We start from the raw sequence: 24,733 nt of genomic DNA, 5'->3' as shown, positions 1-24,733 counted from the left end.
TCCCTGAAGGACATTAAGTGCCCCAGATGGGTTTTTGTCATCAACAATGGTTTCATGGTCCTCATTAGACGGTTAATTCCAGATTTTTTCTGGAATTCAAATTTCACCATTTGCTGTGACGGGATTTGAACCTGGCTCCCCAGAGCATTACCCTGGATATCTGGATTAATAGCCTAGCGACAATACCACCACACTGCTGCATCCCATAACTGAGAGCACAGCCTGCAGTTCAACACCTCAGGTGTTTCTGTTCACCTCAACCACATTGTGACCCTCAGGCATTTATCATTTCAATTACACCCCGGGCCCTGGGGTGCAGGGGCTGTGTTTGAGAGCCTTCCAGATGAAACAGCACTTACATGTTACTGAGTACACTCAGATCTTCATCAGCCAGGCGATCATCCTCCAGGTCGTTGACCTTGGCCTGTTTCACCGCTTCCAGCAGCAAGGAGTCGTTGGATGGTGCTGTCTGCTGGACCCCTGTACAGAGGGAGAACAGCTGGGATTCAGTCTCAGTTATTCACAACAGATTCATAAAACATTGGCTTCCCTGAAAGAGTGAACAAGGGGCATTTTTGGACATATATGTCCAAAGATGTGCAGGTTAGGTTGATTGGCCATGCTAAACTGCCCCTTAGTGTCAGGGAGATTAGCAGAGTAAACGTGTGGGGTTATGGGAATAGGACCTGGGTGGGATTGTGATCGGTACAGATTTGATGGGCTGAATGGCCTTCTGTACTGGAGGGATTCTTTGACATGGGCATTTAAAATTCTAGCTGGGGGAGGGGTTGTCTGCTAATATTTTGAGTGTTATTGGGCAGCCAATTCCCTGGTCTAATCTGATCTAATAATGCGTATATTATAGAAGAAATGCTAAACTACTGTCTAGAGGCAGCAGGGGCTGGAGACATGGAGCAGGATTTTCCCGTCCTGCCCGCCACGGGAATCGTAGCGGACCATACACACGTCCGTTAACCTCGGGCAGGGATTTCCAGCCCTGGGGGCGAGTGTGGCTGAAAAGCCCTGTCCAGGATCTCCAATAGCAGGACACTGTCTCACCTGGAATCTCAACCTATACATGAGACCACTTTCCAAAGGGCCAGTTAGTGCCATCGGTTTGTGTTGTGATCAATATTAAACTGAGCCCCAAATGGCTCAGACACTCACCAAGATTGTCACGGAGTGCGCTGGCATCAGTGTGGGGGTCAAAGTTGTAATCCTGAACCAACTTGAGCCTCATGCGGGAATAGTTTTCCACACTGGACAACTTCCAGTGCATAAAATCTGGTTTCCTTTCAAGAGAAATGTGAGTAAAATGATCCATTCAATCAGGTACTGATAACAATCTGCATTTATATCCAGTCTTGACACTAAACAAACGCCCCAAAGTACGCCATAGAGACACCCACAAAGAAAATGACCAAAGCTTGATCAAAGGACTGGATTTATAAAGACTGGATTTATAAAGACAGTTATACAAATTAAGAGGGAAATGGAGAGACAGAGAGAAACCCAGAGCTTGGGCAACTTTTTTTTAAAAATTCATTCATGAGACATGGGCCTCGCTGGCTGAGCCAGCATTTATTGCCCATTCCTAGTTGCCCTTGGAGGGCAGTTGAAAGTCAACCACATTGCTGTGGCTCTGGAATCACACGTAGGCCAGACCGGGTAAGGATGGCAGATTTCCTTTCCTAAAGGACATTAGTGAACCAGATGGGCTTTTCCAACAATCGATAATGGTTTCATGGTTATCAGCAGATTCTTAATTCCAGATACTTTTTATTGAATTTGAATTCAACCAAGTCCCGTAGTGGGATTTGAACCGGGTCCCAGAACATTAACTGAGTTTCTGGATTAATAGTCTAGTGATAATACCACTAGGCCATCGCCTCCCCATTGAAAGCTGCTGACATGGGGAGAGGAAAGCACAAAAACCAGTGTCAGGAGAATGGAAAACAGGGAATGGGGTGATTGTGTCCCAGAGGGAGATTGTGAAACAAGGGAAAGGAGCCCATGGTGGGATTTCAACACTAAGATGAGAATTTGCTCGAGGAGAGTAAACAGAACTCAAAAAGGACGGGAGCAATGGGTGACTGGGATACGACATGAGATAGAAAGCAGAGAGTTGTGGATGAGCTGAAGGATTAGAAGGCAGCCAGGAGTGTGTACAGAAACCCAACTGTTAGCCGATGATATGGGGATTTCAAAAATGGATGTATGAGGTCAGTCAGTGTGGAAGTCAGCAGCAAACCTGAGGGCCAGGAGGGAATGTTGACGATTTAGTGGGAGTGGGAGTGAAGGAAGTTTGATGGAAATGAGGATTTGCATTTATGTAACGTCTTTCACAACCTCAGGATAACTAAGGGCGACACGGTGGCACAGTGGTTAGCACTGGTGTCTTATAGTGCCAGAGACCCGGGTTTGATTCCGGCCTTGGATCACTGTCTGTGCGGAGTCTGCACATTCTCCTTGTATCTGTATGGGATTCCTTCGGGTGCTCCTGACACTGGCCTCTTCTGCTATGCTCTCCGCATTTGCAGCTTTCAAAGAGGAGCCAATGGCCCAGTGGTATTAGTGCTTGACTATTAATCCAGAAACTCAGCTAACGTTCTGGGGAGCCAGGCTCGAATTCTGCCACGACAGACGGTGGAATTTGAATTCAATAAAAAATATCTGGAATTAAGAATCTACTGATGACCATGAAATCATTGTCAATTGTTGAAAAAATCCACAGTCCAAAGATATGTGGGTTAGGTGGATTGGCCATGCTAAATTGACCCTACTGTCAGGGGGATAAGCAGGGTAAGCATGTGGGGTTGTGGGAATAAGGCCTGGATGGGATTGTGGTCAGTACAGCCTTGATGGCCTGAATGGCCTCCTTCTGTACTGTAAGGATTCTATGATCTCAGAACTCTTCCGGGCCAATGAAGTACTTTTCTGAATTGTCATCATTGCTGTAACGATAGGACACCTCTTACCCAATTTACACACAGCAAGGTCCCTCGAACAGCAACGTGATAACAATGGATAGCGATTGGCCAAGGATAATTATTGCCCAGGATAGCAGGAAGGATTCCTTTGCTTGCGTTTGTGTAGTGCCACGGGATTGTCCATGCCTGCTTGAGGCTGAAGATTGGACTTCAGATCAAAGCCACACCACCTCTGACACTGCAGCATTCCCTCAGTGTTAGTCTGGCTCACAGGCTCAAACTGTCAGAGTGGGACTTGAACTCTCAACTCCAGATTGTGGACGCTTCCGCTGAGATTATGACAAACTGAGCCACAGTGCTTGGTGGCGTTAAGTGTGGTCCAGCAAGATCTGGCGATGTGATACCTCAAATGACTGTGGTTCAAATCTGCCGCGTACTTAACACAACATGGCTTCACAGTGGGACACAGTGAATAACTTTTAATTGTCCAATTAAATAAGCTAGCACCAGACACATTAAAAGGACTGGCTGACTGTTACACTCCAAGTTAGTTAATCAGTAAAGGAAACTGCCGTTCCAGGTTTGGTTTAGACACAATTACAGCCTCACACTGACCTGACACTCTCTGCAGTGTAGCAGCAAAGCTGGCCAATTCAGGATAATGCGAGCTGAGGAAATCTGTGGGAGTGTAGCTATTTTCATAGAATCCTTGCAATGCAGACAGAGGCCATTTGACCCATCGAGTCTGCACTGACCACAATCCCACCCAGGCCCTATTCCCATAACCCCATGTATTTACCCATCTACACTCCCTGACACTAAGGGGCAATTTAATATGGTCAATCCACCTAACCTGCACACCTTTGGAGTGTGGGAAGAAACCAGAGCACCCAGGAGATCCACTCAGACATGGGGAGAACGTGCAAGCTCCGCGAAGACATGGGGAGAACGTACAGACTCTGCACAGTCACCTGAGACCAGAATTGAACCGGGTCCCTGGTGCTGTGAGGCAGTATTGCTAACCACCGTGCCACCCATTTTGTGTTACTCACATCCCAGGAACAAATAAAGCCATCCACCCTTGAAATTCTGTTAGGTATTGAGTTGATGGTACAGAACTATGAGAGCCACGTACTTGTCAGCCCATGGTCCACGCTCACAAGTTAAGTAATTCTGGGCAGCCTTCCATTGTCTCAATGTCGCTGTGTACTGGCTGTTGAGTTGTTTTAACATGCTGTTATAACGCAGGTTCTCCTGTCTGGCTTTTCGCGTAAATGGCTCAACAAAGTACTCCTGGCACCGAGACAAAGCAACACAAAACAGTAATTAAAATGCAGGAAGCTTTTCACCAAATAGTGATTAACAGGTAGAATGAGTCACAGAGAGTGACGGCAAAACATCAGAACCATACATTAGATACGGTGATCAGGGACAGAAGTGGAGCTGTAGGCTCTTTCTGGATATCTGGGTTCAAAGAACAAAGAAAACTACAGCACAGGAACAGGTCTTTTGGCCCTCCAAGCCACCAACCATGCTGCCCGACTGAACAAAAACCCCCGACCCTTCCAGGAACCGTATCCCTCTATTCCCATCCTATTCACATATTTGTCCAGACACCTCTTAAAAGTCACTACTGTACCTGCTTCCACTATCTCCTGAGTTCCAGGCACTCACCATCCTCTGTGTAAAAAACTTGCCTCGCACATCTTTAAACCTTACCCCTCGCACCTTAAACCTGTGCCCCCCAGTAATTGATTCTTTCACCCTGGGAAAAAGCTTTTGACTATCCTCTCTGTCCAGGGTAGGTTGAATGGGTTGCCTTCATCCACACATCTTTTGTCATCAATGTATGAGGAGAGATTGTCTAGGTTAGGGTTGTTTTTGGAGTTTGGACGAGTGAATGGGGGTCTTATAGAGGCTTATAAAATTCTAACAGAATTAGACAGGGTAGATGCAGGGAGGATGTTCCCAATGGTGGGGGAGTCCAGAACCAGAGATCACAGTCTGAGGATTCGGGGTAGACCATTTAGGACGGAGGTGAGGAGACATTTCTTCACCCTGGTGAGCCTGTGGAATTCATTACCACAGGAAGTAGTTGATGCCAAAACATTGAATGTGTTGAACAGGCAGCTGGATATAGCACTTGGGGCGAATTGGATCAAAGGTTATGGGGAGAAAGCAGGATTAGGCTATTGAGTTGGATGATCAGCCATGATTGTGATAAATGGCAGAGCAGGCTCAAAGGGTGAAATGGCCTCCTCCTGCTCTTATCTTCGATATTTCCAATACCAATTCCACTTGTACTGCATTTGTGATGCAAAAGATCTTTGCTTTGTTGATGTACATTTGTGCATTTAGGCACACAGTTTTGCCAAAAAATTGGGCATTTGGGCATTTATCTCAGGTGCCACATGAAGAATCATGCAGCACAGGAGGAGGCCATTTGGCCCACTGTGTCTGTGCTAGCTCTTTCAAACAGCTATCCAATTGGTCTACCTTGCTGCTCTAAAGATAATAAAATTCCCGAAAGTGCATTTGGAGCAATAATCAAACACACTTCGGACAGTTTCCGTAAGTGCCATAAAGGAGGAAAGAAGGATTGGGGTGGGGTTCTAAGGATGCAGAGTCTAGGCCTAGATAGCTGCAGGCATAGCCACTAATCATAGAACCCTCACAGTGTAGAATGAGCCCATTCAACCCATGTCTGCACCAACTTTCCAATAGAGTGCCCCACTCAGACCCTAACCCACACATTTACACTGCTAATCCCCTTAACCTGGGACACTAAAAGGCAACTGAGCATGGCCAATCAACCTAAGCTGGATATAGAATTACAGAATCCCTATAGTGCAGGAGAAGGCCATTTGGCCTTCGAACCTGCATCGAACAACAATTCTACCCAGGCCCTATCCCTGCAATCCCATGTATTTACCCTGCTAATCCCCCTGACGCGAAGGATCAATTTAACATGGCCAATCCACCTAATTGACAAATCTTTGGACACTAAGGGGCAATTTTTTTTATTATTCATTTATTTATTAGTCATAAGGCGGCTAACATTATCACTGCAATGAAGTTACTGTGAAAATCCCCTAGTTGCCACACTGCGGCTCCTGTTCGGGTACACTGAGGGAGAATTTAGCATGGCCAATGCACCTTAACCAGCATGTCTTTCGGACTGTGGGGAGGAAACCGGAGGAAACCCAGGCACAGGGAGAACGTGCAGACTCCGCACAGATAGTGACCCAATCCGGGAATCAAACCCAGGTTTCTGGCACTGGGAGGCTAATCACTGCGCCACCCATAATAGTGGAACAAAGGAAATTAACGATGCCCAAGTGCCCACACTTGAAGGACTATGGAGCTTTCATAGAGAAAATTACAGAGATCAGGAACGGCAAGGTCATGGGGGCGTTCATAGGATCGAGGACTTTAAATTCCATTAGTGGCTAGGGTTTAAGCTGGTGGGGACAACAGGGAACTGTGATTTATAAAGTACAGCCTTAGATATGGTTCATTATCCTTAGGCTTATGTCCAACACTTCTTGCCCTGCATGGTGCCTTGCCCTATATTACAGCTTCTTGTCTCCTGGAGCTCTTCCATTTTCATAGAATCCAACTGTGCAAAAGGCCCATCGAATCTGCACCGACCACAATTCCACCCAGGCCCTATCCCCAAAACCCCATATATTTACCTCGACAGTAAGGGGCAGTTTAGCATGGCCAATCCACTTAGCCTGCACATCTGTGGACAGTGGGAGGAAACCAGGGCACCCAGAGGAAACCCATGCAGACATGAGGAGAACGTGCAGACTCCATACAGACAATGACCTGAGCTGGGAATTGACCCGGGGACAATTTTCTTTGTGATAGCCTTGTTTGAGTGTGCGAAGGGGCTGTTTAGCAAGCATTTGGGAAAGCTGGTGGGCATGGGGGAGGAGTGGTGGGAAAGGTAGCAGATGCTTAGTGGAAAACGTAGTGGGCACAGGGTTCGGTTGTATATTAGCTGGTTGGTGTGGTTATTGTGGTTGGGAGGAGGAGCTGGGCACCTCTTATCCTTTCAGTGCAGGGTGATAAAGCCTCAGTGATATATCTTGCAATTGTATTCAGCTCCACGCACACAGAGAGGTGGCTGCGCAGGATTGAGGGGATACCGATTTTCCCATTTTTCCCTTACAAAGCTGGCAGAAGCAGGTGGAAAAGGAGGAGACGAGGAAAGATTCCTCTTAAGCAGCAGTTTGCACACTCCACCCTTACCTGGAATTTGAGCTTGCTTTCCCCTTTCTCCCGATCTCTCTTGTGCAAATTCACCATCATGGTTTCATAACATTCCTTCCAGAAGATTGCCATGTGCTCATGACCTTTGCTGAACGTTTCCACTTCGTACTGCTTCATCGATGGGATGATCTGAAACCAAGGATGCAGTTGCAATGGTTCACAAGGACACACACCACACAGAGACAGCGATAGGCCATTCGGCCCCTCAAGCCTGCTCCATCGTTCAATAAGATCATGGCTCCTCTGACTGTGGCCTCGACTCCACGTTACCCCCATAATCCTTGGCACCCGTGTCAATCAGAAACCTATCTAACTCAGCCCTGAATATACACAATGAACCAGCCTCCACTGCTCTCTGCTGAAGAGATTTCCACACACCCGCAACTCGCTGAGAGAAGAAATTTTTCCTCATCTCCAGCTTAAATGGAAAAGCCCTGATTCTTTAAACTTGTGTCCCCTCATTCGAGCCTCTCCCTTGAGAGGAGACATCCTCTCAGCATCCACCCTGCCCACCCCCTCGGAATATTACGGGAGCGATCTTCCAGCTCTGTTGCCGGCGGGATCTTCTGGATCTCCCTCACCCACCGTGGGTTTCCAGTGACGTTGGGTGAATTTAATGGGAAATCCCAGTGACGATGGTGGGACCAGAAGATCCTGCCGCCAGTCAGTGACTCGCCATCAAGATAAACGCTGCAGGGAGGCCAGGGGGCTCCAATATATCTGTTCAAACATATATACACATCCACACATATATATATATTTACGTTTACATCCCAAGATGAGTATGTTAGGTGGACTGGCCATGGTAAATGTGAGTAGTTATGAGATTAGGTCGGGATAGCAGTCGTGGATAAGATGCTTATGGAGAGTCGGTGCAGACGCGATGGACTGAATGGCCTCTTCTGCACTGTAGGGATTCTAGGAATTTTATCTTAAATAAGATCATCTCTCATTCGACTAAACATCAATGAGTACAGGCTCACAGGAGAACCCCTGCAGCCCAGGAATCAGCTCGGTGAATCATCTCTGAATTGCTTCCAACGAAACTCTATTCTGTCTTAAGGAGCCAAAACTGCACTCAATACTCCAGTGCGCTCTCACAAAAGCCCTGCACAGCTGTAGCAAAACCTCCCTGCTCTAATGCTCAAACCCCCTCACCTTTCCCCCAAATGACTGGGTGAGAGAGGGGTCTGGGCAGAGAATGCAAGGTTGTTAATGGGTTACAGAATACAAAAATGCTACATACGTATTTGTCAATGTAAACGCGCCATTCATTGGATCCGCAGTACTCCTGAAAGTCCTCAAAGAAAGAAGGACTGCCGTTGCTTTGAGGCAGAGCCGGCAAGTGCAAGTTCATGTACAGCAACTCATAAATTTTGGACACCAAAGTTCGTATGATCGGGATTAGGAAAGAGTAGGTTTCAGTTCTCTCTCGAATGGACTTGGTCAGGGTTTCCTCCAGCTTCCCCAAGAGGAAACAAGCTTCATCACGGTTGACAATCTCTTTGGTCTGCAGTATAGTGTTGAGCTTTGCTGTAGCCATGGCACACACCTATTGATCAAAAATAAATGATGGCTTCTGATTAGTTAGAACCATCCAATACCAAACACTACAGACAACACCTCACCTGCTTTCCCTTTGCCCGTTTATTGGGCAATGGCGATGTAGTGGCAATATTATTGGACGAGTAATCCAGAGGCCCAGGGTAAGGCTCTGGGAGCACGTGTTCAAATCCCACTATGGCAGTGGGTGGAATTTAAATTCAATCAATAAAACCTGGAATTGAAAGCTAGTTTCAATAATGGTGACCATGGCAACTACCAATTGTTGTAAAAGCCCATCCGGTTCACCTTTAGGGGCGGCACGGTGGCTAGCACTGCTACTTCACAGTGCCAGGGACCTGGGTCCGATTCCCAGCTTGGGTCGCTGTCTGTGTGGAGTTCTCCCTGTGTCTGTGTGGGTTTCCTCCAGGTGCTCCGGTTTCCTCCCACATTCTGAAATTGCTGGTTAGGATGCCATGCTAAATTCTCTCTGTGTACCTGAACAGGCAGAATGTGATGACTAGGGGATTTTCACACTAACCTCATTGCAGGGTTAATGTAAGACGACTTGTGACACTAATAAACAAACTATAAAAAAACTTAACTTAATACTCCCCAGTTCAAGGGCAATTAGGAATAGGATACAAATGTTAGCCTTGCCAATGATATCTGCTTCCCACAAAAGAATTAAAAAGCACTAACACTACACTGAAACAAGGAAAAGAAGTACAAATCCAATCGGTAAGTTATGATCAAATTAAATTTGTTATAAAAGGAGCTGGTCTTGATTTATTATTGTCACATGTATTAGTATACAGTGAAAAGTATTGTTTCTTGCGTCTATACAGACGAAGCATACCGTTCATAGAGAAGGAAAGGAGGGTGCAGAATGTACTGTTACAGTCACAGCTAGGGTGTAGAGAAAGGTCAACTTAATGCGAGATAGGTCCATTCAAAAGTCTGACAGCAGGGCGGAAGAAGCTGGTCTTGAGTCAGTTGGTACATGACCTCAGACTTCTATATCTTTTTCACAACAGAAGAAGTTGGAAGAGAAGTGTCTTCACCTGAGGTGCTGTGATTTCTACAGATGGTGATAATGTGACAACTGCTGCATTTATATAGTACCTATCCTGACCTCCCACAGCATGTTACATCCACTTCTGAACTGCAGTCATTGTTCTACTGTAGGAAATGTTGCAGCCAATTTGCACAGAGCAGATCCCACAAATTGCCATGTGATAATAGCCAGGAGAGTCTCTTATTTTAGTGGTTTTGATGGAGGGATAAATATTAGCAAGGACTCCAGGGAGAAACTCCATGCTGCTCTTTAAAACAGTGTCCGGGGATTTTTTATTTTTTTTTACACCCATCCGAAGTGCAGGTAGGGCCTTGGGTTAAAGTTTCATCTTAAAATGGCACCTCTAACAGTGCAGCACTCCTGCAGCTGTACACTGGAGTGTCAGCCTAGAGTTTACATTCAAGCTATGGGAACGTGGGGCTGAAACCTCACTCTGGACGGAGAGCTGAAAGTGCTGAGCGATAGCTTGCGAAGAGAGTGATGAAAGGTTTTTGCTGGGTGCAACGATCTCAACCCCCTACCTGAATGTTGTCTTGTGCAATAAAGCCAAGAAGAAGGCGCACTCCGAGCTGGGACAGCTGCATCCATTCTGATCCAGAAGAGTACCACACCATTAGGCTGTCCATCAGTGTCACCATTTCCTCCAATACCTGGACAAAAGCAATGAAATCCCCAAAGGATAAAGGAAATCTACTTCATTTGAAACTAAATCCAGAGAATCCCTACAATGCAGAAGGGGGCCATTCAGCCCATCAAATCTGCTAGAATCATAGAATCCCTACAGTGCAGAAGGAGGCCATTTGGCCCATCGAGTCTGCTAGAATCATAGAATCCCTACTGTGCAGAAGGGAGCCATTCGGCCCACTGAGTCTATACTGACCAAAATCCCACCAAGACCCTATTCTTATAACCCGGTATTTACCCTCATGAGCCCTCTCACACTGAGGGGCAATTTAGCATGGCCAATCCACCTAACCCATACATCTTTCAGACTGTGGGAGGAAACCCATGCATTCATGGGGAGAACGTGCACACTCCACAGAAGCAACCCAAGCCAGGGATTGGCTTGTGAGGCAGCAGTGCTAACCACTATGCCACCATGCTGCCCAATGAATATTTTTATGTAACTTTCTGGATAATCGACAATCTCTGGACGTATTTAACCTTGAGGATAGTAAGTATATTGTGCCCTTCCAAGGCAGATACCATAAATTATCCTGGGAGGTTACCCTCATGAAAATCAAGTTTCTTTGTTTCTGTGCTGACTCCTTGCCAACAACTCAGTGATTTCCCCAATTTACGCAGACTTTTCAAATGTACGGAGGTAACACAGCAGCACAGTAGTTAGCATTGCTGCATCACAGCGCCAGGGACCTGTGTTCAATTCTCGGCTTCGGTTGCTAATTGTGTGGAGTCTGCACATTCTCCCCATGTCTGCATGACTTCCCTCCCACAGTCTGAAAGACATGCTGGTTAGGGTGCATTAGTCATGCTAAATTCTCCCTCAGTGTACCCGAACAGGCCCCAGATTGTGGATTTTCACAGGTTCGCAGCAGGTTTAGCTATGAGTCCAACCGTATGTATGATTTGGCATGATTCAGAGAAACTTAAAAAGGTGAGGGGGGGGGGGGGGTGGAAAATGACCCAAGTATCACAGCAGGGGGAGAAAGGCTAAAGTGCAGCAGGAGGCATAGTTTAGTACCTTGTCAGTCCACAACGCAGGATTCACCAGTCCCTCAGCCTGTAGGAAGTCCTGAACAATATGCAGCAATCTCACTGCATTCTCAGTGTGAACTGGAAGTGCAGCTGCTGTCGCCTCTCTGTTGTCAGTCACGGCCCACTCCAATATCTTCTCCAGGAGACTAAAAAAGAAGGCCACTTTCATCAATCTCAGTTGTGTCCTGGTCTCTTAACAGACAAATCACAGATTCTCCAGTCCAAAGAGCTCACTTCTAACACAAATATTACTGTCAATTACATACCAAATCACTCAGCTTTCTCCCCTAATGTCTCTCTCCTCTTTCACATATTTCCACGTCCCCAAAACACAGCACTCTTTCTCTCCCCTCCCTCCTCCAAATGTCTTTCTCCAGTCCTCCGATCTCCATCGCTCCCCTCAAACTTTTCCCTCTCTCACCCTGGACAGCTTTCACTGCATCCCAAAAAAGACATCCTAACCAGGCTCTCCCCTCCGACAGGATTTCCAAATGGCTCTCAATGCTGCACTAACAAACACAGTCTGGTTTATCAAAAGAGAAAATGCTGGAACATCTCAGCAGGTCTGGCAGCATCTGTGAGGAGTGAAAGGAGCTGATGTTTGAGTCCAGGTGACCCTTTGTCAAAGCGTCATAAGTGCTTTGACAAACGGTCGCCTGGAATCGAAGCGTCAGCTCCTTTCTCTCCTCACAGATGCTGCCAGACCCGCTAAGATTTTCCAGCGTTTTCTCTTTTGGTTTCAGATTCCAGCATCCGTAGGAATTTGCTTGTTCTCGGTTATTAAATATTTAATGAGTAAGAGTGGGCAGGATGAAGGAAGTACTCCAGTGCATGCAAACTGTACTTGAGTTTAATCTCATCGGATGGAGACAGCAGTTCGTTTGCCGTTCCGAGCTTTGTCAGTGCCGAGAAGACTTGTCCTCGTTCGATCCAGGCAGTGTCGTCTGAGCCGCTGAGGCCCCGCCACATGATACAGAGAAGGATGTCCATCAGAATCTGACTTAGCTCTTCCTCACACTTCTGAGGGAAAGAAATATGATTCCTGTAAACAAGTTCACTTAACTAAGGTTAGTTTCATCGAGGGGTAGAATGCTCAAGGCCACACAGCACATCTTTGACATATCGATTATGGGCTCCCGTAAATCGCGCAGTGCTTTTTTAAAAATAGGAGTAGGAGGAGGCCATTTGGCCCTTCGAACCTGCTCCGCCATTCATCATGATCATGGCTTATCATCCAATTCAATAGCCTAATCCTGCTTTCTCCCCATAACCTGTGATCCTGTTTGCCCCAAATGTTACATCTAGCAGCCTCTCTAATACATTCAATGTTTTGGCATCAACTACTTCCTGTGGTAATGAATTCCACAGGCTCACCACTCTTTGGGTGAAGAATGAAAATGAACTCAGTGTCATATTTGAATAAACTATTTCACAAGCCCAACCTAATAACTGACATTAGCAGGACTTAGTCAATCCAGTTAATTGTAGGATCCCGACAGTGCAGAAGGGGTTCATTTGGCCCATCGAGTCTGCAATGACAACAATCCCACCTGCATCCCCGTAACCCTATGTATTTACCTGGCTAATGCCCCAGATACTAAGGGGCATATTTAGCGTGGCCAAACAACCTAAACTGCACACCTTTGGACTGTGGGAGGAAAGCAGAGCACCCGGAGGAAACCCATGCAGACGTGAGGAGAATGTGCAAACTCCACGTGGACAGTCACCCGAGGCCAGAATTGAATCCAGATCCCTGGCGCTGTGAAGCAGCAGTACTAACCACTCTGCCACCCTGGTAGGGCTTTGGGGAGAACTATAGAACAAAGAGGTCCAGGGGGTACAGGTTCATAGCTCCTTGAAGGTGGAGTCACAGGTGGACAGAGTGGTGAAAATCGTATTTGGCATGTTTGGTTTCATTGGTCAGAACATTGAATACAGGAGTTGGGACGTCTTGTTGAAGTTGTACAAGACATTGGTAAAGCCACACTTGGAATGCTGCGTACAGATCTGGTCACCCAATTATAGAAAGGATATTATTAAACTAGGCAGTGTGCAGAAAAGATTTACTAGGATGCCATCACGACTTGATGGATTAAGTTATAAGGAGAGGCTGGATAGACTGGGACTTTTTTCCCCAGTGGCTCAGGGGTGGTCTTATAGAGGTTTATAAAATCATGAGGGACATAGATAGGATAAAATAGGATAGGATATAAAATCCTATAAAATCATGAGGGACATATACAGTCAACATCTTTTCCCAAAGGTAGGGGAGTCTAAAACTAGAGGGCATAGGTTTAAGGTGAGAGGGGAGAGATATAGAAGGATCCGGAGGGACAATTATTTCACACAGAGGGTGGTGGGGGTCTGGAACAAGCTGCCAGAGGTAGTAGTAGATTTTGTCTTTTAAAAAACATTTAGACAATTACATGAGCATTGAGTGATATGGGCCAAATGTGGGCAATTGGAACTAGCTTAGTGGTTTAAAAAAAGGGGTGGCATGGACAGGTTGGGCCAAAGGGCCTGTTTCCATGCTGTACATCTCTGTGACTCTAATCAAACAAATTTTCTGTACATCATTCAGTGAGATAACAGGGTATTAGATGAGAGTTGTTGCAATCGGACCAGATATCCATCAGGATAATACCCGGTGCTTCATCCATGATGGTTTGGCCATGTTTGGTATAACTCCCTTCTGGGTAAAGTTCACAGTATGAAAGTCAGTTGAAAAGGAGATTAAGTCTCACAGACCAACATCCTGCAAAATAGTCACCACTACTTTCACTGAATAAATGTTAGTTTTGCTTTATTCAATCTGTTTTTTAAAAATCTTAAACAAAACGGCAAAAAAAAATCATTGAACAAACTACCTCTCCACTGACAGAGACTTCATAGATTGAGGTATCGTCCATGTAACTGGACTCATCTGTGCTGCCAGGTTCCTTCTCAAACTGGGCACCAGGGAAGTGTCTCGGCATCTCCAATGGCGACGGCGTACTGGCAATGCTACCTGGTGTTTGGCTTTCAGTGTCACCCATTTCATAGGAGGCCGTGCTTGACAGGTCCAACGTCAGGCTTCTTCCCTTCAGAGGCCAGTCCTCTGAGTGGGCCAGGTTCTCCCCCAGGCTTTCAGTGAGGGCACTGTCAGTCGAGGCCTCATCATCTAATAGCATCTCAGAAGAGTGGCTTGAGTCAGTGAATCTTTCAACCAATCCGTCAAAGCTTCTGTTCTCAAATAATTTATTCAAGGGCATGTTGTCCACCAAATCGCCCTCTGACAGTTTATCATCCCGAGTTTGCGACCCCTCGCTAGTGGTTCTTGAACGTCCCGCACCGATTTTTGATTCAAATTGGGGATCAGTCTGTTTTCCGAAATCCAAACTGTTGTTATTCAGAATGTCCACACCAGCGCTCTCTCTGCTCTCTGCATTCTCCTTCAAAAACAACCGCACAAACGTCTCTTGCCAACTGGTCTGCTTTGCTATCTGCTGGGCTGCATCCGGCTGGGACTGCAAGTGCTGATAAATCTAAACCAATCCAGGAGAGAAAGAAAGATCATTTATATATCACTGATATAAAGCAGGTATTTTTGAAAATGTAGTGCACCGGTCATCTGTTACTTTTCTTACTGCTAACTCATTGTGGTCTGGATGGTACTTGTAACTACAGTTAAACTAATAGTTGCTTACTTGTAAGAACTTGAGTACTGCTGAAAAAAAGAGCCATGTCGAAGCTTCATGTCTTGCACTCATCAGTACACCACAACACTAAATGGTTGCTTGCCCCCTTTCATCAGTGCTATAAATTCATAAGATACAGGAGCAGAATTAGGCCATTCAGCCCATTGAGTCCGTTCCACCATTCGATCATGGCTGATATGCTCCTCATCTCATTTTCCTGCCTTCTCCCCATAACCCTTCAAGCCATCTTGGGGTAAGCGTTCTCCAAGACGGCCTTCACAACACACGACAGTGCAAAGTCACTGAGCAGAGACTGATAGCCAAGTTCTGCACATGAGGATGGCCTCAACTGGGATCTTGGGTTCACGTCATACTATCTATAACTCCCACAACTTGCCTGGGCTTGCAAAATCTCACTAACTGTCCCGGCTGGTGACAATACACATCTCTTTACTCTGCGCTTAACTCTCTCTCCGCTCACATTGTCTGTACCTTTAAGACTTGATTACCTGTAAAGACTCGCATTCTAATCATTATTTTGTAAATTGAGTTTGTGTCTTTATACGCCCTGTTTGTGAACAGCACTCCCACTTACCTGACGAAGAAGCAGTGCTCCGAAAGCGAGTGGCTTGTGCTACCAATTAAACCTGTTGGACTTTAACCTGGTATTGTGAGGCTTCTTACTGTGTCATTAACTTCTGCTCCTGATCCATCTGCGTCATTGCATTTGGTTTACTCTAGATTCTCCCATATACCTACATTGATCAGGTCATTTACCTGGCCAGTCACTGTCTGGCCAAATAACATGCAACTCAATTGCTTCCATGCAGTTTGCTAAAACTACAGCAAGTCTCAAACACAGTTTTTCACAATATGGCCAGTTCAGGAATGATGGATGTTAACAGCTACGGGAATGGTTTTTCAGTTTTGAAAGGCTGAGTGAATCAGGACCGATGCTTTGCTACCACTGTGTGAAAATGAACGCATTCCTGTCACCCTTTCTGCCTTTCTCTCATGCAGATGGTTTCTTTCATTAACCGCAAAGAAGTTTGAGTGATTATTAGAAGGGAAAGACTGACCTTGCGGCAAACAGCGAGCCTCACGTTGATCCCTGCTTTGTGCACCAGGTGAACCACAGCCATTAGATCTTTATAATTCACCACAGAATCTGAAACAAGAGAAAAATAACACACAGTACTACGCTGCATTTCATTCTGTGTATCTGCAGAATTGTTACAACACAGGAGGAGGCCATTCAGCCCACTGTGTCTGCGCCAGCTCTCTGAATGAGCAATACACCTGGCACCATTCTCCTGCCTTCTCCCTGTAACCCTGGAGCGTGAGTTGAGGCCGCAATCAGATCAGCTGTGAATGGTGGAACAGCCGCGAGGAGCCAAATGATCTACTACTCACTGGCCTGTAATCACTCCTGCTACCCTTCTTAAACAAAAGAACAACATTGGCCATTCTCCAATCCTCTGGGATCTCCCCTGTAGCTAGTGAGGATTCAAAGATTTCTCTCAAGGCCACAGAAAGTTCCTCCCTTGCCTCTCTCAGTACTCTGGGGTATATCCCATCAGGCCCTGGGGACTTCTCTACCTTAATATTTCTCAAGAACCCGAATACCTCCTCCTTTTTGATCTTAACATGACTCAAACTATCTACACACCCTCCCCCAGACCAACATCCACCAAGTCCTTCTCTTTGGTAAATACTGACACAAAGTACTCATTTAATACCCCTCCCATTTCCTCTGGCTCCATGCACTGATTACCTCCCCTGTCCTTGAGGGGGCCAACCCTCTTCTGGGCTACCCTCTTGCACTTTATCTTTGTATAAAAGCCTTGGGATTTTCCTTAATCTTGCTGGCCAATTACTTTTGTGACTCCTTTTAGTCCTCCTTACTCCTTGCTTAAGTTTCTTTCTAATTTCCTTGCATTCCACATTTGCTTCGTGTGTTCCCAGCCTCCTAGTTTTGACAAATACTTCCTCTTTCTCTTTGACTAGGCTCACAATATCTCTTGCTCTCCAAGGTTCCCAAAACTTGCCATACTTATCCTTCATCCTTACAGGAAAGTGCCGATCCTGAATCTCTACCAACTTGAAAGTCTCCCCCCTGCCGGATGTTGATTTGCCCACAATCTACATTCTCAGATGCTGACTAATATTGTTGTAATTAGCCTTCCCCCAGTTTAACATCTTCACTTGAGAATAACACATCTTTATCAATGAAACACCAATTGCTTGGAGTCCAGATCCTGAATCCAATGTGGCGCCAGGTAGTCATATTCCCCGTGGCCCCAACAACTCACTGGCTTTCATGGCATAATAAGCAAACACACAAGTGACAATCAATTCTGCGCTCTGTGTAATTCAGGTTGTTACTGATACAACAAACTCTCTCTTTACCTGTTTGTAGGACTTGTTGCAGAAGGTTCTTGGCCAGGGACATAGTAATGGTGACATCCTTCAGCAGCATGAAGAACCCGGAATAGCCCACATCCCTCAGTTTGATCCGCTGCTTACTCCGCTCATAAACTTTATCGCACTTTAACATCCTCCCAAATATCTATCGCAGGATAGAAAGTGGACATATCAAATCTACATTCAGAACTGAAATATTAAATGTGAAACCTTTGCTCAAAACTCTAACACAAAGACAGAGAGCCTTCGATCAAACTGCTCTGACAGAACGTGTGTATGGAAACTGCACATTCTTCCTGTGTCTGCGTGGGTTTCCTCCAGGTGCTCCGGTTTCCTCCCACAGTCCAAAGATGTATAGGTTAGGTGGATTAGCCATGCTAAATTGCCCCTTAGTGTCAGGGGTATTAGCAGGGTAAATATGTGAGGTTATAGAGCAAAGAACAACCGAGCACAGGAAACAGGCCTTTCGGCCCAACGAGCCCGTGCCGCCGCATCTTCCTACACCTACCCTGCCCTGTGTGTATGTGAGTGGAACCCCTAATGTAGCCAGATTCAGGGGGGAATAGTGTCAGTTTGGTAAACCAATCAGCCTAAGGGCACATCTTTGGGGTGTGGGAGGAAACCGGAGCGCCCGGAGGAAACCCACGCAACCACAGGGAGAATGCGCAAACTCCCACAGACACAGGCCCAAATCCATGTATCTGCACAGCTAGCAGTGATAGTCACTGAGCTGTTGTGGCGCCCATCTGCTGGTCCAGGATTAAGCACACACAATGACACGAAGTACTAAGCCACTCCCGGAACCTCCAAGAGCAGCCCACGCACACAGCTATCAGTCACATCCCCACCCTATGGGGATAGGGCTTGGGTAGCACTATTGTTGGCATAGGTTCAGCAGGCCAAATGGCCTCCTTCTGCACTGTAGGGATTCTGTAGAGCGGCACGGTGGCACAGTGGTTAGCGCTGCTGCCTCACAGGCCAGGGACCCTGGTTCAATTCCAGCCTTGGGTCACTATCTGTGTGGAATTTGCATGTTCTCCCTGTATCTGCATGGATTTCCTCCATGTGCTCCGGTTTCCTTCCATAGTCCAGAGACGTGCAGGTTCGGTGGATTGGTTATGCTAAATTGGCCCTAGTGTTAGGGGATTAGCAGGGTAAATGTGTGGGCTTACGGATTTAGGGGAGGTTAGAGAAACTTGGTTTGTTCTCACTGGAGCGACGGAGGTTGAGGGGTGACCTGATAGAAATCTACAAGATTATGAGGGGCATGGATAGAGTGGATAGTCAGAAGCTTTTTCCCAGGGTGGGAGAGTCAATTGCTAGGGGGCACAGGTTTAAGGTGTGAGGGACAAGGTTTAAAGGAAATGTATGAGGCAGATTTTTTTACACAGTGGGTGGTGGGTGCCTGGAATTCACTGCCAGGGGAGGTAGTGGAAGCAGATACAATAATGACTTTTAAGGGGCGTCAGGACAAATACATGAATAGGATGGGAATAGAGGGATATGGTTCCCAGAAGAGTAGGGGATTTTAGTTCAGTCAGGCAGCATGGTCGGTGCTGGCCTGGAGGGCTGAAGGGCCTATTCCTGTGCTGTAATTCTCTTTGTTCTTTGTCTACTTATACTCTGACACCTTTACAATTAATAATAAAGTCCCATAATGAACTGAATGTTCTGTCTTTTACACATCTCAACCTTTCTAATTTTTTGGAAACGGAGCAGGCACTTGGGGAGGTACAGATTGTTACTCTGCTCTGTTTCGTACACACCAGAGCAGTGACTATGATTGAAATAGGTATTAGCTTTGTGGAGTGGTTGAAGCCTGTCAGTACAGTAAGGTGCAAGGGGCAAGGTTTAAAGGAGATGTACAAGGCAGGTTTTTTTTTACACAGAGGGTGGTGGGTGTCTAGAACTTGCTGCCGGGGGAGGTACAGTCAGTACAGCCTGTATTTATGCAATGGCACAAGGTAACAAAAGCACTGTACTTCCCAGGTTAGCAAATCATAGGAACAGGAATAGATCATTCAACGACTTGAGCTATTCCATGCGATCCTGGCTAATCTGTATGATGAGTGTATCCACCCGCCTTGGGCTCTGTATCCTCGTGTGCAGCAGGCTGGCAAAATCTACTGATCTCAGAACTAAAACTATTAATTGAGTTGGCATCAATTACTGTTAGTGGAACCAAGTTGCCTCAAACCGTATTCAGTATTCCAGATGTGCTTTAACCAGGACACAGTATAGCTATGGCAAAACCCTTCTCTCTTTTATATCCCTGTGCTCTGCTAAAATTGCTTGTTAAATTAATTCTGTGCTGGCTAGTAGATCTGTGTACGTACGCAAGGAGACACAGGAACGCAAGAATTAGGAGTAGGACATTCGGCCCCTCGAGCCTCCTCTGTCTTTCCAGAAAATCATGACTGATTGTATAATGGCCTCAACTTCACCTTCTTATCGGCTCCCCTCCATAACCCTTGCCTAACACAGCCTGGAATAAACTCAGTGCATCAGCCCCCACTGCTCTCTGAGGAACGGAATTCCACAGACTAACAACATGCAGAGAAAAAAAATTCTGCGCATCTCAGTCTTAAATAAGAAACCCCTTACTATTTAAACTATGCCCCTTAGTTCTCGAGGATCTACAAAGGCTCTTCAAATCTCATTGGCCCACGCTGGGGTTTCTAGTTTATCACTATTGAAAGAGTACTCAGATATTAGTTGGTCCAGAATGGATGCTATCTCACTTACCTACGCTGAAATCCATCTGCCACAGGCTCACTAACTTAGCTAATCTACCAATTTCTCTTTGTAATTGTAATCAGTACTCGGAGGCAGACGTCCCTTCACCAAAATCCCTTTATTTACAAGTCTGACAACAGCATATAGAATGTTTTCGGTGAGCAGTCTGATGCTCCTTAACTCGGAGCGCCAGAGGAACTGACACTCCTGGTTAAGGACAAAGCAACAGGCTCCCTGATTGGCCCATCTATTTGGCCCTTAATCACCGAGTTTATATTCTAACAGGCCCACCTCAATTGCCTGATTTAAGTCATTCCAGCAATGTTCTGCGCCTGTCTATTTTATTTTTTATTATTGATTTGTGGGACATGGATGTCGCTGGCTTGTCAGCATTTATTGCCCATTCCTAATTGCCCTTGTTCAGAGGGTAGTTGAGGGTCAACCACACATTGCTGTGGTCTGGAGTCACATGTAGGCCAAACCACTACATTCTGCACACTCTCGTTTCATTCTCTATGAACGGCATGTTTTGTCTGTATAGCGCGCAAAAAACAATATTTTTCACTGTATGTTAATACATGTGACAATAATAAATCAAATCAAAACAAGGACCAGGTAAAGACAGCAGATTTCCTTCCCTAAAAGACATTAGAGAACCAGATGCGTTTTTCCAACAATCGACAATGGTTTCATGGTCCTCAGTAGAATCTTAATTCCAGATTTTTTTTATTGAATTCAAATTCCGCTATCTGCCATGGCAGGATTCTAACCTGGATCCTCAGAACATTAACTGATTTTCTACATTAATAGTGTAGTGATAATTCCACTAGGCCGTCGTCTCTATGTCACACAGATATTAATATCTGTGGGATGGACAAATTTTGATATCTGGCTCTCCGCTGTGTTACCCAGTCATTAGTAATGAGATAGTTTACGGTGGCACAGTGGTTAGCACTGCTGCCTCACAGTGCCAAGGACCCAGGTTCAATTCCAGTCTCGGGTGACTGCATGGAGTTTGCACGTTAGAGTCAGATGTTTACAGCATGGAAACAGATCCTTTGGCCAAACTTGTCCATGCTGCCCTTCTTTAAATTTTCTTTGTTCTTTGGGTTGGGGATTTTAGAGGTGGGGGTTTGAGTTCAGATGGGTAGCATGGTCGGTGCAGGCTTGGAGGGCCAAAGAGCCTGTTCTTGTGCTGTAATTTTCTTTGTTCTTTGAGAGCGATTGGTTGAGACTCCAGCACAGATTATTGTGGGGCATCATTATCCCTACTTAGTCTCTCACCACCCAACCAAGGTTAATAATCTGCCCAACTACACTGTCTGCACACACACCTGCTCAGCCTGGGAACAAGACTGTTCATCTGCATGCGTCCCTCTCCCTTTTGTTTTAACCTCCAAGATAGCAATTAAGAGTGGCCATATTGAAAAGGCCTTTCTTAGTGATCAGGACTAGGATCTTCCCAATGCAAACATGCATTAAGTGCGCATTGGTTACAGAGGCAGGTTAGCAAATTGCTAATCACCTCTGAGTAAATAACTTCCCACAGAATCCTATAAAGTTCTAACGAGACTAGGCAGGGTAGATGCAAGAAGGATGTTCTCGATGGTGGGGGCATCCAGAACTCGGGATCATAGTTTAAGGATATGGGGTAAACCTTTTAGGACTGAGGTGAAGAGAAATTTCTTCACCCAGAGAGTGGTGAATGTGTATAATTCACTACCACAGAAAACAGTTGAGGTCAAAATATTGTATATTTTAAAATATGTATATTTTAAGATGTATTTTAATATTGTATATTTTAAAATATTGTATATTTGGCCAGCATAATTAAGGACCCCACGCACCCCAGACATTTTCTCTTCCACCTTCTTCTGTCGGGAAAAAGTCTGACTCAAGAGCAGCTTCTTCCCTGCTGCTGTCAGGCTTTTGAATGGACCTACCTCGCATTAAGTTGATCGTTCTCTGCACCCTAGCTATGACTGTAACACTACATTCTGCACTGTCTCCTCTCCTTCTCTACGAACGGTATGCTTTGTCTATATAGTGTACAAAAAACAATACTTTTCATTGCATATTAATATATATGACAATAATAAATCAAATCAATATCAAATCAAACCAAATAGGTTTTCAAGAATGAATGAGATATAGCTCTTGGGACAAAGGGGATGAAAGGTTATGGGGGGGGGGCAGGATCAGGGTATTGAGTTGGATGATCAGCCATGATCATAATAAATTGCACAGCATGCTTGAAGGGCTGAATGGTCTCATCCTGCTCCTCCATGTTTCTTTGTGAAACTGGTGTGACAGACTACACTTTAAAAATCCTAACACTGAAATGCAAACCTTTTCCAAATCCTCCACTACAAAATAAGGTCAACAGATTCTCAAACACACAAGCTCTCCTGTCAAGTAAGGGCTGACTCTCTGTTTTATTAAGGATGCAGCATACCTTGAAAACGAGCTCGCGCAGCGTGTCAGAATACTTGTTGGTCAGTAGCAGTGCGTAGAGGATGTCGGCATGCCCTGGTTCAAAGAGCAGCAGGTACAGTTGGTCCCGTGCTGAACTTGTCTGAAGGAGATTCAGCAGAATCTCCAGAATCCCGGAGAGCTACAACACATAAAGCCACAAGGGGAAAAGAAAATCAGGAATCAAACTCAGAGCCACGACCTAATTCCACTCAGAACAGCAGTGAGTGGACACATCAAGATCAGAATGCAAACATTACTTCTGCATTTTTTAAGTCTTTTTCTCTGCTTTCCAGTGTTGAATATTATCACTGAGCAATGTTCACACTGGCTATTTTAGGTTTCAATGTTCCAGGTATAGGACCTTAAATCCAGCAACCTTGGGACCGAGGTCATGCTGGTTTTCAGATCTGCCAGATATTGCCGGATCTCTGGTCTCCAATTGCGCTGGATCTCAAATACTTCCAGATCTCGGATACTGCCGGATTTAAGGGTGGGTGATTTGGGTCAAACTGGGTCGGGCGGAACAAGGATCATTTGGAGTGCAGAATAGAGCAGCACACAGAGGGGCAAGTCTGATAACTCGCGGGTGCTACACCGTGTCAATGCAGTGCCTGTCTTGCGTTATCCAGGTAATTTTTTTTTTAAAGCTTTACTTGATTAAAATTGACATGTGGAAAATTATAAAAGTGCCCCATTTTTGGACAGTTGGATTGGAGACACTGTACCTGCAATATGAGTATCAGTGTATAAATGAGGGCTATACCTTTTTAATATTATATACCGCCTTACCTACTGAATAAACAAACCAACTGTTTAGGTCAATTTTAAATGCATTGTCTGAAACAGGGGTGGAGGCAGATTCAATAATAACTTGGATAAATACTTAAGTGGGTAAAAGTTGCTGCTCTACCAAAACAAAGAAAGGGAGTGGCTTGTTGGTTAGCTGTTTCTATTAGTGGTATGTCCACGCTGTACAGTTTATGCTTCAAGGATTTCTGTTGCAGACAGCCAGTCAGCCAATGCAATAGACCTTCCAGTTATAGAATCCCTACAGTGCAGAAGGAGGCCATTCGGCCTATCGAGTATGCATCGACATCAATCCCACCCTGGCCCCACTCCCGTAACCCCACATATTTACCCTGCTAATCCCGCTGACATTGGGGCCAATCCATTAACCCACACATCTTCGGATTCATTAATTGGAATATTGTGGGACAAAAATAGAGGGGCGGGGGGATGGGGGCGGTAAACAACTGAGATAAAAGTCCTACGGAACAAATCATCATGCGAGTGTAACTTTAAGAAAAGTTTTTTTTAAATCATGCAGCTTACAGCTTCAGCGATGTCACTGAGGGTGGAGCTAAGCTGTAGCAGTCAGGTGATAGGGGTTTTATTTCCCCTTTGGCTTTTTAGTTTTGTTTTGGAAGTAGTTTAGCAGCAAGCTAAGAAGCCGTCTCTCTCTCTCTCCCTGCTCTTCTCTTTGTTTGGTTCTGAAACTATTATCAGTTAGCTGAAGGAGAGGCCCTTTGCCATCCTGCCCTAAAGAAGCTGTGTTTTGGGAAACAGATTTGACTACAACCTCTTTTGAGTTCCTTCACAAGGGATTTTCAGCATTTAGCCCAGGAAGCGGGATTCCTGTAACAAGTGGGCATTAACCTATGCTGCATTATCCTTATTTGGAGGGTTTTGTGTATTGGATGCTGGCTTTGTTTGGAACACATTAGAGATATTTCCATAAGAGTTATACGTTATCGTGGTTGTTGTGTTTGTTGTTTATAATTGTTAAAAGTTCTTGCTCAGTGTCTTACTATACATGTCAATAATATTCTTAATTAAACTTTGTTTCTGATAAAAGCTCTTTGTGGGTCAGTTGTATC

The 24,733-nt window shown here is 45.4% G+C and overlaps 1 protein-coding gene across 6 annotated transcripts in view; it reads right to left on the bottom strand.

Moving 5' to 3' along the window:
* nbeal1 (neurobeachin-like 1) overlaps window positions 1-24,733 on the bottom strand; it is a 243,819-nt gene that overhangs the window by 44,631 nt on the left and 174,455 nt on the right. For all 6 annotated transcript variants that reach the window (XM_080198681.1, XM_080198685.1, XM_080198682.1 and 3 more), the window contains 12 exons: window positions 22,837-22,995; window positions 17,631-17,790; window positions 16,301-16,389; window positions 14,412-15,068; window positions 12,389-12,564; window positions 11,531-11,690; window positions 10,350-10,478; window positions 8,455-8,760; window positions 7,188-7,337; window positions 4,066-4,223; window positions 1,168-1,292; window positions 360-480 (listed from right to left, as the gene is read on the bottom strand). In XM_080198681.1, coding sequence (XP_080054807.1) covers window positions 360-480; window positions 1,168-1,292; window positions 4,066-4,223; window positions 7,188-7,337; window positions 8,455-8,760; window positions 10,350-10,478; window positions 11,531-11,690; window positions 12,389-12,564; window positions 14,412-15,068; window positions 16,301-16,389; window positions 17,631-17,790; window positions 22,837-22,995 — 2,390 coding nt within the window. The remainder of the gene's footprint in view (window positions 1-359; window positions 481-1,167; window positions 1,293-4,065; window positions 4,224-7,187; window positions 7,338-8,454; window positions 8,761-10,349; window positions 10,479-11,530; window positions 11,691-12,388; window positions 12,565-14,411; window positions 15,069-16,300; window positions 16,390-17,630; window positions 17,791-22,836; window positions 22,996-24,733) is intronic.

This window comes from Carcharhinus amblyrhynchos, chromosome 11 (genome assembly GCF_965287045.1).
Source record: "Carcharhinus amblyrhynchos chromosome 11, sCarAmb.v2.hapA, whole genome shotgun sequence".
Taxonomy (NCBI): Eukaryota; Metazoa; Chordata; class Chondrichthyes; order Carcharhiniformes; family Carcharhinidae; genus Carcharhinus; species Carcharhinus amblyrhynchos.
Note: the sequence above shows the minus strand (reverse complement) of the source record. Positions and strands in the feature narration are given on the sequence as shown.